General features: G+C 55.8%; 1 protein-coding gene across 1 annotated transcript in view; it reads right to left on the reverse strand.

The window, feature by feature from the left end:
* The window catches only part of ADGRD2 (adhesion G protein-coupled receptor D2), a 28,023-nt gene extending 18,074 nt beyond the window's left edge, over window positions 1-9,949 (reverse strand). The window contains exons 1-10 of the mRNA XM_023216905.1: window positions 9,894-9,949; window positions 8,962-9,029; window positions 8,398-8,610; window positions 7,443-8,084; window positions 7,039-7,137; window positions 6,567-6,652; window positions 6,009-6,293; window positions 4,403-4,514; window positions 2,911-3,034; window positions 2,428-2,533 (exon numbers count right to left, since the gene is read on the reverse strand). Coding sequence (XP_023072673.1) covers window positions 2,428-2,533; window positions 2,911-3,034; window positions 4,403-4,514; window positions 6,009-6,293; window positions 6,567-6,652; window positions 7,039-7,137; window positions 7,443-8,084; window positions 8,398-8,610; window positions 8,962-9,029; window positions 9,894-9,949 — 1,791 coding nt within the window. The remainder of the gene's footprint in view (window positions 1-2,427; window positions 2,534-2,910; window positions 3,035-4,402; window positions 4,515-6,008; window positions 6,294-6,566; window positions 6,653-7,038; window positions 7,138-7,442; window positions 8,085-8,397; window positions 8,611-8,961; window positions 9,030-9,893) is intronic.
* Between the last annotated feature and the right edge of the window lie 4,809 nt (window positions 9,950-14,758).

Here is a 14,758-nt window from a genome sequence, read left to right on the forward strand (position 1 = left end):
AAACGTGCAACAACATGAATGATTCTCAACAATGGGACCTGAGCAAAAGCCGGGTCTCAACACATACTAGATGATTCCATTTACATGAAATGCTAGAAAAGACAGACACAGGGCTGGGCACAGTGGCTCACACCTGCAAATCCCAGCACTTTGGGAGGCCAAGGTGGGCGGATCACCTGAGGTCGGGAGTTCGAGACCAGCCTGACCAACATGGAGAAATCCCATTTCTACTAAAAAAAAAAAAAATACAAAATTAGCCGGACTTGGTAGCACATGCCTGTAGTCCCAGCTACTCAGGAGGCTGAGGCAGGAGAATCGCTTGAACCCAGGGGGCAGAGGTTGCAGTGAGCCAAGATCGACCATCGCACTCCAGCCTGGGCAACAATGGCGAAACTCCGTCTCAAAAAAGAAAAGAAAAGAAAAGACAGACAATCTGCGGTTACAGAAAGCAGGTCAGTGATTTCCTGGGGTAGCAGCATGGAACAACGACTGGGAAGGGGCACAAAGAAGCTTTGTGGGAAGGTAGAAATGTTCTAGACCTTGAGTGGGGCAGTGGTACACATGTATATACACTGGTCCAAATTTGTCAAATTGTATGCTTAACATGGATGCATTTTAGCATATGTAGATTTAGACATTTCAATCAATTTGTTTGTTTGTTTGTTTGTTTGTTTTTTGAGACGGAGTCTTGCTCTGTTGCCCAGGCTGGAGTGCAGTGGTGTGATCATGGCTCACTGCAGCCTTGAACTCCTGGGCTCAAGCCATCCTCCTGCCTCAGCCTCCTGAGTAGCTGAAACTGCAGATGTTGTGCCACCTTGCCGGGCCAATTTTTCTATTCTTTTGTAGGGATGAGTTCTCATTCTGTTACCCAGGCTGATCTCAAACTCCTGGCCTCAAGCAATCCACTTGCCTCAGCCTCTCAAAGTGCTGGGATTACAAGCATAAGCTATCATGCTTGGCCTCAATCAATTTGACTTTTTTTTTTTTTTTTGTCTTGGGAGGATATATACAAGAGACTGATAAGCAGTGGTGTGTGTGTGTGTGTGTGTGTGTGTGTGTCCAAGATTACTGGTTGTGAGCAAAGAAGATAGCTTTCTCTGAAACATTCCAGTGTTTCAGAAGGGAAAAGAAATTTGTGTACTAAACGTGAAATGAAATTTAACATATCTTGGAGATCTTTCCATGTCAGTTTATACAGAAATATCTCAATCCCTATACAACTTTCAGTTGACTATTCCGTTGCACACTTGGTCCCTATTACCTGCAGGAGATGGGTTCTAGGACCCCCAAGGATACCAAAACCTGCCAAGGCTCAAGTTTTTTATATAAAATGGCATGGTATTTGCATATAACCTACACACATGCTCCTGTATACTTTAAGTCATCTCTAGATTACTTGTAATACCTAATACAACTTAAATGCTATATAAATAGCTGTTATGCTATCTTGCTTAGGAAATAAAATATAAATGTATAAATAGCTTCTATACTGTCTTATTTATGACCCCCAAAATAAAAGTCTATAGATGTTCAGTACAGATGCTATTTTTTCTGAATATTTTCCATCCGTGGTTGCTTGAATCCTTGGTGGTGAAACCCTCCCATATGGAGAGCTGACCATATGTATCTACAAAACTTTTTTTTGTTTGTTTTTTGAGACAGAATCTTGTTCTGTCGCCCAGGCTGGAGGGCAGTGGTGTGACTTCGGCTCACTACAACCTCCACCTCCTGGGCTCAAGCGATTCTCCTACCTCAGCCTTCCCAGTAGCTGGGACTACAGGCATGTATCACCACGCCTGGCTAACTTTTATGTATTTTTAGTAGAGATGGGGTTTCACTATGTTGGCCAGGCTGGTTTCGAACTGCTGACCTCAAGTGATCCGCCCGCCTCGGCCTCCCAAAGTGCTGGGATTACAGTCATGAGGCACCGTGCCCAGACCTACAAAACTTTTAAAGTAGTCCCCTACTGATGGGCATTTAGGTTATTTTTATTTGTATGAAGCACATTCATATGTGAAGGCCCCTGCACACACACTGCAGTGAGTGAATGAATGAATTCACGCACACGCTGCAGTGAATGACTCCATGAGAACTAACAGGTTTTCAAGTTACGCAGACCTAGAATGAAATCCCAGCTCTGCCACTTACAAGCTGGGGCCAATCACATCAGCCCTCCCAAGCTGTGGATAAAGTACACAGTTGGAGGAGTAATGAATGCTCCATTCATTAATGCCACCTGCCATAAGGTGCCCCTGCAGTCAATCGCTTCCCTTCCCATTCCCTTGAGGACAATGGAGGTGGCTTGCAGGTACATTTTGTGTGCATTATTAGGCCTTGGTTGTCCAATGAATAAATATAGGGGGTTGGGGGAACTGAGCCAGGACACATGCACCAGGATGGCTGCTTCCCAGAAGCGCCACCCAGTACCTGGGCTTGGTGCTGCAGATGAAATGTCACGGCCATGTTGACCTCTCCAGTGACGTCCCACACTTCAGAGGAGATGATGGCTGACCCCACCTGGGTGCTTAGAAACCTGTGGGAAGAACGGGAGCTTTCAAGGGTGGCTGTGGAGGAGGGATGGTGCCTGGCTGGGGCATGTCACCCAGGCCCCTACGGCGGAGGTGGCAGCCTCTGTGTCCAAAGAGGTATCAGGAATTATGGCACCTGGTTCAGTCTTGCCTTAGGGACTTGCTGGTAATCTGGGTACGTCCCAACACAGAAGCCAGAACCCCAGAGAGGAGTTGAGCCGTGTTCACCTCCGGCAGGTGCGGAAGTGTGTGTGTGTCGGGCAGAGGTGGGAAACGTTGGGCCCTGGGCTGCTAAGGACACATGCACCCACCAGAACGCGGGCTCTGGCCTTCCTGGGGAGGGGACACAGGCCCTCACAACCTTCCAGTGGCGTCTACTCACCTCTGCACCCTGTTTGCTTCCTCTGAGCTGGCAGGGGCCTGGGGCTGTAGGTCTAGCCCCTCTAGGGTATGCTGGAAGACTCTGGAGGTGAACCAGCTGTGGATCACGGTGACTCCAGAGAGGCCTGGCTGAGTGGAAGGGGCACCAAGGCACCACCCGGTGGCTGGGCAAGCACCACCAGCTGGCCCTAAGGGTGATGCTCTCCCCACTCTACAGATAGGGAAACTGAGGCTCACAGAGGTTAAATGACTTCCCTAAGATCACACAGCTAAGAAGTGGAAGAGCCAAAATTCCAAGCAGCCACAGTCCATGTGCTTAACCTTACAACTCCAAGGCCCTTTGCCCCTTGCCCTAATCCCCCACCACTGCATGGCATCAAGCATAGGGGGCCTCCCTCCACTACCCACTCCTGAGGGAAGATGTGTGTGGTTCTGTGGAGGAGACTAAGTGAACATCACTATGTAGTGGGTGCTTTTAACCTCATAAGCCACAAGGCAAGTAGTAATGTGCCCATTTTACAGATGAGCAAACTGAGGCTCTGAAAGATGAGTAGCACAGCTAGCAATGGTTAGAACTGAGGTTTGACCCAGAACCCAACAGGGCTCTCGACACCCCCTCGTCCTCACCCACCTTTTCCGAGGAGTCGCCTCACTTCACCTGCAGGAATGTGGATATGGCCAGGCCCCTCTGGATGCCCACCGGGCATTGTGAATAAGCAGCCCCTCGTGCTGGCCTCCCTCAAGCGTAAGCTGCGTACCTCCAGGCCTGGGGATAAACGGGGCTGGGTGGCTGGACCTCGGAGTGAGGTCTTTCTGCTGAGCCGGCCCAGCTAGCAGGGTCTGGAGCTCTCTCTTCCTGCCATAGGCCTACGAGTCCACCATTCCTGCTCAGAGAGGTTCAGCAACTTGCCCAAGGCAAATCTGACTTTTCCAATTCTAGGGGAAGGGGTCACTGAGAAGTGGGGGGCGGTCACCACGAGGCAGGACCTGAATATTGATGAGTCACCAGAAGCTAGTGGGAGCCCAAAGGACACGTGTTTGTACCTGAAGCTTTACCACAGGTGCACCCCCATTCAGGCTACAAACATTCACCGAGTGTGTATTTGGGCTTGGTCCGGAGATGCAGAGACGGCTTACCACTCAGGGAGTGTCCCGTGGAGGGAGATAATGCCATTATGTAATTGCCAGAAATGCAATGAAAGACGTGTTCAAGGTTCTGGGGTAATAGAGGCGGGAGGAACTGTCTCTCAGTGGAGGACAGAGCTAAAACAGGAAGGCTTCCTAAAGGGAGTGATGCCCACCTGGGGTTCTGAAGGATGTATAGGCATTTGCTAGGAGATCAAGGGAGAGAGGGCATTCTGGATTCAGGGCACAGCATGGGCAAAGGCAGGAAACAGAATGGAGTGTCTGTGGAAGTGCAGACAGCTCCCAGTCACCAGGGCTGAGGAGGGAGGTCTGAGTCCAGCCATGTGGGCAGGTGGGTGCAGGCTCACCAGCATGGCGGTGCTGGATGCGCATTCGGGGCTGCTCTGAGGTCATTGTGGTGCTCAGCAGGGGTGCCAGGCGCTGCACACTCGCCACCAGGGTCATAGGCCCACCAACCACCTGGGAGGATGCTGCATCTCAGCTTCCTGTCACACTCTGCACCCCACTGCTGCCTGCCCTGAGTGCTGGAATGAACGCTCCATGATCTGGGAGGTGGTCCTACCATCTCCAGACCCTCCGTGGCTCTTTAAGGACTCCAGGATCAAGTCCTGGGTCCTCAGGTTGACATTCGAAGCGCTACGTGCCCCAGCCTTCTTCGACCTATCCAATTCTATCTCCCAAGCCACCCCATCCTCCTGTTTGCCAACCAGGGCACACTCGGAAGGCTGGGCCATGCCTACCCCTTCGCTGTGGCTCAGTGCTAGACCTGTAATGGTTGCTCAACACTGAGATTCCAAAAGGAAAGCCATGGGTGGGAGTGGTGAGAGCGGGGGAGGGAGGAGAGGAACCTGCATTCATGGGGCACCTACTCTGTGCTGGGCAAGTCACACTGTTCATCCCCAATGCCTCTCCATCACCTTAGCAAGGCTGGTGTGATCATCCCCATTCCCCAGGGAAGAAAACTGAGCTTCAGTCTGGCTTTCCCCAGTCTACTGCAGTGCCTCGGATCCCTAATCAACTATGGGCTTGCACACTTCCCAGGATGGGGAGCTCACTACCCATAGTGAATCATTCCATGGAACCAGCCTCCTGTGTTACGCCATCTTACCCAACCCCCATGTCCTAGTCCCAAATCTGTCCTCTGAGGCCCACCAGGGGTACCAGGTTTGCTTCTTCAACCCCAGATAATTTGCAGGCACTGTTCATGATTCTTGGTCCCCCCCTGCTCTGGACTGATCACTCCCAGGCTGACAGCCACTTCTGCCAGGACAAGGTTTCCAACAGCCTCTCCATCTGGATAGCACCTCTCATGTTGTCCAGAGTGTCTGGGCTGTTTAGGCAGACAAGGTGGACTGTCCACTCCGTATAGATCCCCCACTTAAGGTGGTCAGCAGGCTCTTGGAGATGGGGGAGGCTCTTACTGACTGGTGGCTCTTAATCATTTAACTACAGAAGCTATTGGTCAAGTGCAATTTTTTTTTTTTTTTTTTTTGAGACAGAGTCTCACTCTGTCACCCAGGCTGGAGTGCAGTGGTGTGATCTCGGCTTACTGCAACCTCCACCCCCTGGGTTTAAGTGATTCTCCTGCCTCAGCCTCCCGAGTAGCTGGCATTACAGGCTCCCACTACCAGGCCTGGCTAATTTTGTATTTTTAATGGAGACAGGGTTTCACCATGTTGGCCAGGCTGGTCTCAAACTCCTGACCTCATGTGATACACCCGCCTCAACCTCCCAAAGTGCTGGGATTACAGGCATGAGCCACTGCGCCCAGCCTCAAGTGCAATTGTTTGTGGAAATTAAACTTATCAAATAGACAAAAGAGAAGCTTCTCTGGATAGATGCAGAGATGGAGCGCAGAGCTAGGTGCTGACTCCCTTACAGCTACACAACCAGCTGGTGGCTAGGCTGGAACCACAGCCCAGGCCCCTGCCCACCCTGCCCTGCCAGACTCACCTCATGGATGGACAGCCATGCTTCAGCCACCTGCTCCTCCAGGACCAGACTGGCCACAGATACAACGCCTTGGCTCAGCTGCTCCCAGGGGCCTGTCAACAACAGCTCAGGGTCCCCAGCCCCGAGGGCCACCACCCTCTTCAGGAAGCGCACAACAGCCAGAAGTGCGGCCGGCCCCAGTGGAGCCATCTCCATCGCCAGGACTTGCTCCAGAAGGCCCAGGAAGCTGGAGGCCTCCGCTGGGGACAGGGTCCCATGGGCTTCAGAGAGGGGGTCCGGGAGGAGCTGTGGGCAGAGAAGCCACTGACTCTGGGTCTGGTTGTTATGAGGGGATCCCCCCAGGAGCCACACTTGGGCTTTGCCAGGGTCTTCTTGGTGGGCACCCATTAAACTTGTCACAAGCCCCCAACTCTCAGGGGCTACAGAATAGGGAGCCTGAATGGCCTTAATCCCTGCAGGCACACCAGGTGGGTGTCCCCTTTACAGGGGAGGAAACTGAGGTGCAGCGAGGTGACCCACAGAGCCCCCAGGCTCGCCAGCCCCTGAAAGGGAGCTCACCACAATGCCATTGGCCAAGGCATTGACTCGGCTGATAACATCCTGGCCAGGCCACGACTGGGCATCCTGCAGCCGATGATAGGTCTCTGCAAAGGAGTGGATGCCAGGCTGGGTCCCGGGCAATACCCCTGCCCAGAGGTGCCAGCCTGTTCAGCGACCTCTACCCACCACGTGCTGCCCAGGGAAGGAAGAGCACCTTGATGGCTGTGTGTCCAGAGTCTTACACACAGTGTTCTAGATGGGGAAACTGAGGCACAGAATGGCAAAAGAGCTTGCCCAACGTCACACAATTTGGATTCACCCTCAGGTCCGTCTGGACCCACTGCTCTGTGGCTTAGACTCCATGGAGACCTTGAAGCTCTGAGATGATTCTGAATTCCCAGACTTTGCCAATAGCTCACCCCCTCTCAGTCTACTCCGGTCCACATCGGCTTTCCCTTCAGCAGAGCCCAGGGGTACAGCCAGGGCGCACCTGTCCGGTAGCAGCAGAGGAAGAGCTGCGGCTCCAGGCAGAGTTCAGAGCCCTCACTGCGAGGTGCCGGGTTCCACGTAGGGCACTCCTCGGAGGGCACTGGCAGGCGCGGGGAGCTGTTAGGGCTCGTTAGGGGTCCTGCGCACCCTGGCGAGCCAGGATGCACGGCCCCGGGGTTAGGGGGCAATGTGAAACCTGAGAGAGGGACACTGTGGCCAGCTCGGCGTAGGGGTAAGGGGGAGGCTTATGCTGGGACCAGGCTTATGCTGGAGCTCGCAGGCACTGCAGCCTGGAGAGGGCGTGGCCAGAGCTAGGCGTGGCTTGGTTGGCAAAGGGATCGAGTTCCAGGGTCGGAGGGGAAGGATTGGGGCCACGGGGTGGGGCCGGGGCGGGACGGGTCGTACCGGGACAGAGAAGGCGCACCCACACCACGGGCAGCAGCGAGGGTGCGATGTCCAGGGCGCCCGGGTCCCAGCGGAAGAGCAGGCCCTCTGTGGGCGGCGCGCAGGCCTGTGCCTGGTGCAACTGCGCAGGACTCAACGCCCGTGCCCACAGGTGGAAGTCGGTGAGGTTGCCGCTGAAGGCGTCACGCGCCGAGAAACCACCGCCCAGAGAGTCCTGATCCTGGCCCAGCACCAGGATGCTGCCGGACGGCACCGGGTGGCCGGCGCCCAGTCCCCGCGCCCCAGCGCGCCGCCTCCCGTCGGAGAACAGCGCCCAGCGCCCGCCCCTCTGCTCCCACGTGGCGCACACATGGTGCCAGCGGCCGTCGGCGCGGAAGGCTGCGAGGAAGGGCGCGTGGTGACCACGCACCACCAGCGCAGCGCGCACTACGCCCCCCGGCTCGGCGAAGGCGCGCAGCTGCAGCGCGTTGGGCAGCGCGGGCGCGGCAACGGAGAAGAGCGCGGCGGGGTCGGGCGAGGCACAGTCCCACTGCACGTGAGCACACGCAGTCAGCGCCGCCAGCTCAGGCAGGGGGCTCCGCAGCCGCGCCGCGCGGTCAGCCGTCTTCTCGCCAAACAGCAGCACGGCAGTGGTGCGCGCACCTGCGGGGACACGTGGGCTGCGACCTCAGTTTCCTACCCCGGTGAACATGGTCCTGCTCCTGCCCTTTGGCTTAGCGGTGGGGTCCTTCCAGGCTTTGGGGTGCCTCCCCACCTCAGGAAGGAGGAAATGGGGGCTAGCTTTCCCCTGCCCAAGAGTCAAACCCCGACGTCCAGTCCAGGGCAAGGGAACCTGGAGATGCAATGGGGTCTTACTCCCGGCTCATTCTGCAAATATTGTCACTGTGAGCTCCTATCTCTTAAGGTCACCCGAGCCTCTGCCCCTTGCTCCCATTTCCCAGGGGCCCACACTCACGCCTCTGCGGGGGTCTTCGCAGAGAGACCTCTCTTTGGCCCACCCAGACCAGATCGCGCAGCCGTGAAGCAAGAACCCCATCAGGGGGCTGCAGTGCCAAGTGGCCAAACTGCTGCTCGCAGGACTCTTGGGCCTGCCACCAGCTCAGTCGCTGTCCAGAGAACTTGCACACCCCACCTGCAGTCTCCACCACCTCGCCGGGGGCCACGGGGGCTAAAAACGATAGGAGAGACGGGTGGGGGTGCATTTTGTGGGCATCTGACTCTTCCAGGGCTGGGCGGAGCTAAGGACACTGGGCTTGGAGTCATTCGGGCTGGATGGGGCTGAACCCGGCCATGTCTATGGCCTCCTGAGTCCTGTCCTCTTGCCGAGCTCGTTTCGTCATCTGCACAATGGCAGGAATGAGATGGAAGCCAGTGAAGCTTTCCTCGCAGGGCCTGGTATGGTGGGGGTGAAACTAAATGTCACTCTTCCCCTCCTTTGCATTCTAGGCCAATGCACCCCTTGGATCACAGACTTGCTTAGCTGGGGGATGGGGACCCTCCCCGGGGGGATCCCTCATACCAACCTGGGGCCCAAGCATTCCTTGATTCACCTGGGGAGTTGGAGGGGGTCCCAGAGAGACTTCTGATCTGGGAGAGAAGAAGACAGGTGGCGGTGGGGCAGCCCTCCCCGCACACCAGCTGTTATTGAATGCCTGCTCTGGGGGTGGGTGGGAGGGGGCATTCAGTGGAAGCTGCAGGCTCTGCAGTCAGACCTGAATTCAAATCCCACCACTCAGCGTGGGATCTTGGGAGGGCCCTTCACTGCCCTGAACCTTTTCCCTGTGTGAGGAGTAAACAGGCTAAGAGGGGTCACCCTTAGTGAGTGCTTTTATTCCATCTGTGCCAGGGCTTATCTTGCGTAACCTTTGCAGTGACCTCGTGAGGTGGGATGGCTACTTGGAACCCTTGAAGCTGTGAGTCCCCTTGACCTCCTCCCAGGCACCGCCCTCCCAGAGGTGAAGGTACCAGGAGGCAGAGGAAACAGTAGCACCACGGTGCCATCCTGGATCCAACAGAGCAGGTGACCGACAGCAGGGGTCACAGGCAGGCCAACTGAGGAAAAAAAGTCACAGGAAAGCAGCTTGGCATCCTGCCTTGCTTCCCTCTTGGATTTCTGCAGGGTCCCTTTGCCCTTTGCTTGGCTCCCAGACCCCACTGAGCTGGGAACCAACCAGTGGGCTGGAAGCCCAGGTGGCCCTCCCACTAGGGATGACATTTACTTGCACAAAAGATGGTCTCCAGGAGCCCCTTCAGGACCAAAGCAGGGAAACACTGTCGCCCTGGAGAGCTGGGAGAGGAGGAGGCAGCAGCAGTCGCTGCAGGGGGCAAAACAGAGCTCAGGGTCCCTGCGAGGGTGGGGAAGTTCAGGACCAGGTGGGCTTCTTTGTGTTTCTTGGTGTTCTCCGCCCAGGCTCTGCTTCGTCAGGCCTCTGCCGAGTTCCCTGGCCTCACCTGTCCACCGCTCCTCGGTGCCGCCACCTTTCCCCTGCTCCCCAAGGTGCGACCATTTCTGAATTTCCCTTCTCCAGACCTGTGACCATGCCATGGCTCCTGCCTGGACTGCCTCCCAGTCTCTCAGTAGTACCTCCTCCAGGTTCAGCCTGCGGTTCCCGCTGGTGGGTGTGCTGCAGCCAGGCGCTGTGCTCAGCGGGGATACCCTAACCCTGGGTGATCTGGGGGTCACTCCCGTCAACCTGGGGGACTCCGCCGGCAGGGTAGAGCCTCCTGGGTCTCTGCTCCAGCCTTGGCATTACACAAATGTGCCTGAGAAAACACGATGTCCTGACACCCGGCCTCCTGCCACCTGGTGACGGCATCTGAGCCATCACCCGTGATCATTCACCCCTTTTCCCTCTTCCAGACAGCACGAAAATCCAACATGCCCCTCACCGGAGGACTCGGAGGCTCCCGCGTTTTGGACTCTGAAAAGCAACTCCCTCTTTCACGTCTGCCTGGATTCGCGCCCTCAAGCCCCCTAGCCCACTTTTCTTGCTCTCCAAACACTCGTTGAGGCCAGAGAGGGAGATGCGAAGTTTGCCCGCCACTGCACGTCTGTCCTCTGCGAGGCGCCAATGGGCCTGAGTCAGGGGCCTCCCCTTCACCCGCTGGTCCCTCCCCTGTTCCCAGCTCCAGTTCCTCACCCGCTTTGCCTGGCCTGGCGCCTGTGGCTCTTCACCGTCTGCGAGGCGTCTGCGGGGACTGAAGTCGGGGAGGCGACGGCTGGCTCTGGCTGGTACCAGGAGATCCCGCCCCTCGACCCAGGAGACCCCGCCCTCGGCCACGCCCCTTTCCGCTCCCCACCCCGCCCTCTTGGGCCCCCCACCCAGCCCAGCCAGCCAGAGACCTGCCTCTAGGTGGGTGGGAGGAGACCTTCAGTCCCTCGCCCCGGGCCTGCTGTCACTACCTTCCCCAAACACACTGGTTAAAGTCACCCGATTAGAAGGGGCCACCTGTGAGACTTGGATCCAGAGCAAACTAGTGGAAGCTGAAGGGTCTTTGGGCTTCCCAGGCCCCTCGGAGGCCGGGATGGTGGGGCAGGAGGGAGCGAGCGCTCAGTGTCAGGCCTACTGCCTCCCCGGAGCCGGCTCCCTACAGGACGCTTCTCCCATCCTTTCCAACTGCTGCGAGGAAGGGCTGGGGGCGGGCATACCCATTTTCCAGAGGAGAACTGAGGGCTCTCACCCTGGCTTAGGCCAGTGGCCAGTGGCAGAGCTGGGCCTTGAACCTGGCTTTCTGGATCTTCATCCAGGCCATTCTAAAGGTACTGCAGGGATGGCAGAGAGGGCCTGTCTGGGGGAAGGGAATAGGGGCAGAGCCAGGGCCAGGGCTGCAGAGGGAGGCTGAGGGGTTGGGGGGATGCAGAGGCAAAGATCCCCCATGGAACTGTGGAGTAGAGACTGGGGGCATACCTTCCTGGCCTCAGTAGCAGGGATGCCTGGTTAGGAGGGAGGTTAGACAGAGTGACCCCAGGGCCCAGGCTTTGGGGGCAGATAGATCCATCCAAGTTCATCCAAGTTCACGTTGACTCTGACCTAAGGCATGACACCTAATTTCTCCAAGCCAGTTTCCTCATCTGTAACGCATGGTTGATAAATAGTCCATAACTCATGGAGGTGCTGTGAGATTTAAGTGACTTTGACTTAACATGTACCAAGCCCGTAGCTAATACATGGTACCTGGCACACAGTCCACTTATCATTCTTGTCAAAACTCACTTAAAATCTATCCTGCCAGGCTGGGTGCCATGGCTCATGCCTGTAGTCATAGCACTTGGGGAGGCTGAGATGGGAGGCTAGTTAAGGTCAGGAGTTTGAGACCAACCTGGGCAACATTGGGAGACCCTGCCCTGTGTCTACAAAAATTTAAAAATTAGCTGGGTGTGGTGGTGCACACCTGGAGTCCCAGCTACTTGGGAGGCTGCAGTGTGAGGATCGCTTGAGCCTGGAAGGTTGAAGATGCAGTGAGCCATTACCATCCCACTGCATTCCAGCCTGGGTGACAGAGCAAGACTGTCCTCCCCCCCAAAAAAAGCCTGCTGGCAACAATTTTTGTTTTATTTTTATTATATATATATATAGAGAGAGAGACAGGGTCTTGCTCTTGTGATGGTTTATTTTAAGAAGAAGGAGGGTAATCAATACATACCAAAGGAAGATATATTGGTGGGTTTCTCTGGGTTTGATAATTTTCAAATTAAAAATTGCGAGACAAGAGGCCTCTGCCTGGGGCAGAGCTCGGAGCATTTCCCAGGTTCCTGGTCCAGCAAAACATGGGCAGGACTTAGTTCTCTCCTGTTTGCGACCCACCCACTTCCCACCCAGTCCCAGTTTCCAGAGCCAGTGAGAAGTGCAGGAAGGAGAGGCCCAAGATGAGAAGTGCGGGAAGGAGAGGCCCAAGATGAAGCCTCACTCTGCTTGGCCCTGGCTGGGCCTTCCCACACTTGCACCATCTCACTCAAGGCAGGGATGCTTAGGAGCCCATTTTATGCATGTGCAAAGTGAGCCCAGAGAGGAGAATGGACTGGCCCAAGGTCACAAAGCAAGGAAGGAGTGGGCTGCAGGACAGCCTCCGAACCCCAACGCTGCCAGTCTCCTTTGTGTGGCTTCTGGCCCTCCTCACCATGCCTTTCCTGTCCCACCCCAAATCTCTTTCTGTATCTTAAGCAACCACCTTTCCATCTTTGGTGATGCCCCTGCCCTGGCGCCTCCAGCCCAACTCCCTCCCTTCCAGGGGATCACATTTTCCAGGAGTCACTCCTGAAGATGATCAAGTACCATGGAGGGGCAGGGCATCCATGGACCCCGATTTGAGGTCCCTGAGCGGTTGGGACTGGTTTGGGCCACGGCTGGCCTAATCTCCCCTCCGCAGAGCCTGGGCGTTGTCCAGCTGGCAGCCAAGGGCCATCCATCCGCTTTACAGAGGGCAGCTTTGACAGGCTGCTTGTTTCCAAGGACAAAGCCTGCAGGCTGTGGGTAGGTGATAGCCACTGCGGACCTCGGGCTCATTGCCTGGGTACAGGAGGTGGGGAGCCTGAGGTCTGCCAGGACCCAAGGGAGCCTCGAGCGTGGCCTGAGGACATTGGGTCCTCACTCCTGGCCCCTCAGCCAAACCCCCCATAGCCCAGGGCCAGGAATTTTGGAAGGAAGAGCCAGCCACTGGGATGTTTTCACTTTGGGGTCACCCTGATCCCCCCAGAATCGAGGCTTGGCCATCAATCAGCTTTTATGTGACCCAGGCATGTCTCTTTACACTGTTTCTTTTCTACAGAATGTTGAGAATCACCTCTTTCTCTCGGGGACATAAAGCATGGCTGTGAGAAGAGATTTGTGAGTGTTGGGACCACTGTCGTTTTTCTCTGAGCAGGCGTGGCTCCCGCTCTGTAGACAAAGTGGGATCCCTTCCCCTCCCTCACGCCCCTACAAACTTTGGGCCTCGAGTATCCGGGATGGGCCCAGAACCAGCACTGGCACAGCCTTCTCTTTGGCCTGCTCCAACCCCTCTCCCACACAGCAGTCAGGCTGATCTTCCTAAAATTTCCGTCTATTCAGCTTACATTAAAAAAAAAATAATAATAATAACATTTCTATCTGATTTTGTCTCTCCCCTGCTCAAAATCCTTCTGTGGCTCCCTAGTGCCTCCAGGAGAAAGTCCACCCTTCCTCCCATGGCTCACCCAGTCTACCCAGCTGTGGCTCCTCCACTGTGCCTCTTCCCCTTACCTTCCAGCCAGAGTGAAATCCCCAGGCCTCTGCGTGCGCCATTCCCTCTGCTTAGGAATAGGCAGAACTGCCCCCAGGTCTTTTCTGGTTCATTTCTACTTATCCTTCAGGTTTCTAGGGCGCTTTCCCTGATCTCCGCTTAAACTGGCTCAGGAATCCTCTGATCTCTGTAAATATCAGGAACTTGTCCACCCGTCTGCCCCCCAGCACCCAGGTTACGTTTGACAAAGTGAGCACTTTGGAATGCTCCAACAGACCTAGTTTCACCCAGACAGATGCTTGCGTGTGTGTTTGAGGGGGGTGGTGCTGGGGACAGTGGGGAGGGACTCTGCCTCATGGACCCCAAGGCCTGACACCTGCACTGCTGCTTGTGGCCACCGGAGGGCGAAACAACTATTTTGTGCCAACCTGCGACAGGCCCCTCCTCAGCCTGGGAGAAAAGAGAAGCCCCTCCCCCCCACCTGTCCCCACCTGTCCCCACCTGTCACTGGGGCAGCTCTGGAAGTAAAACATGGAAGCAGCTGGTGCAGTGGCCTTGAGCTGGGAGTCAGAACCTCTGCCTACCCTCAACCCCCTTTCCCGGCCCCTCTCTGCCACCAACCAGTGTAGAGACCTGAATAAGTCACCTCTCTGCTGTTGGTTTCAGATGATCTGTGACGCGCCTGGCCTGGAGCCTGGCACATAGCAGGTGCCCAGTAAATACCTAATTGGCGGGGCGCGATGACTCATGTCTATAACCCCAGCACTTTGGGAGGCCGAGGTGGGTGGATCACCTGAAGTCAGGTGTTTGAGACCATCCTGACCAACATGGTGGAATCCCGTCTCTACTAAAAATACAGAAGTTAGCTGGTTGTGGTAGCACATGCCTGTAATCCCAGCTACTGGCAAGGCTGAGGCAGGAGAACCTAGGAGGCGGAGGTTGCAGTGAACCGAGATCATGCCACCGCACTCCAGCCTGAGCAACAGAGCAAGGCTCAGTCTCAAAATAATGCATACATACATACATACATACATACCTATTTGTATTAGGAGGAGAAAACCAAGAACCAGAGAAAAGAAGGGAAGGGACCTGTGGCCACATAGCAAGGCCATGGCACA

This window comes from Piliocolobus tephrosceles, chromosome 14, assembly GCF_002776525.5.
Source record: "Piliocolobus tephrosceles isolate RC106 chromosome 14, ASM277652v3, whole genome shotgun sequence".
Classification (NCBI taxonomy): Eukaryota; Metazoa; Chordata; class Mammalia; order Primates; family Cercopithecidae; genus Piliocolobus; species Piliocolobus tephrosceles.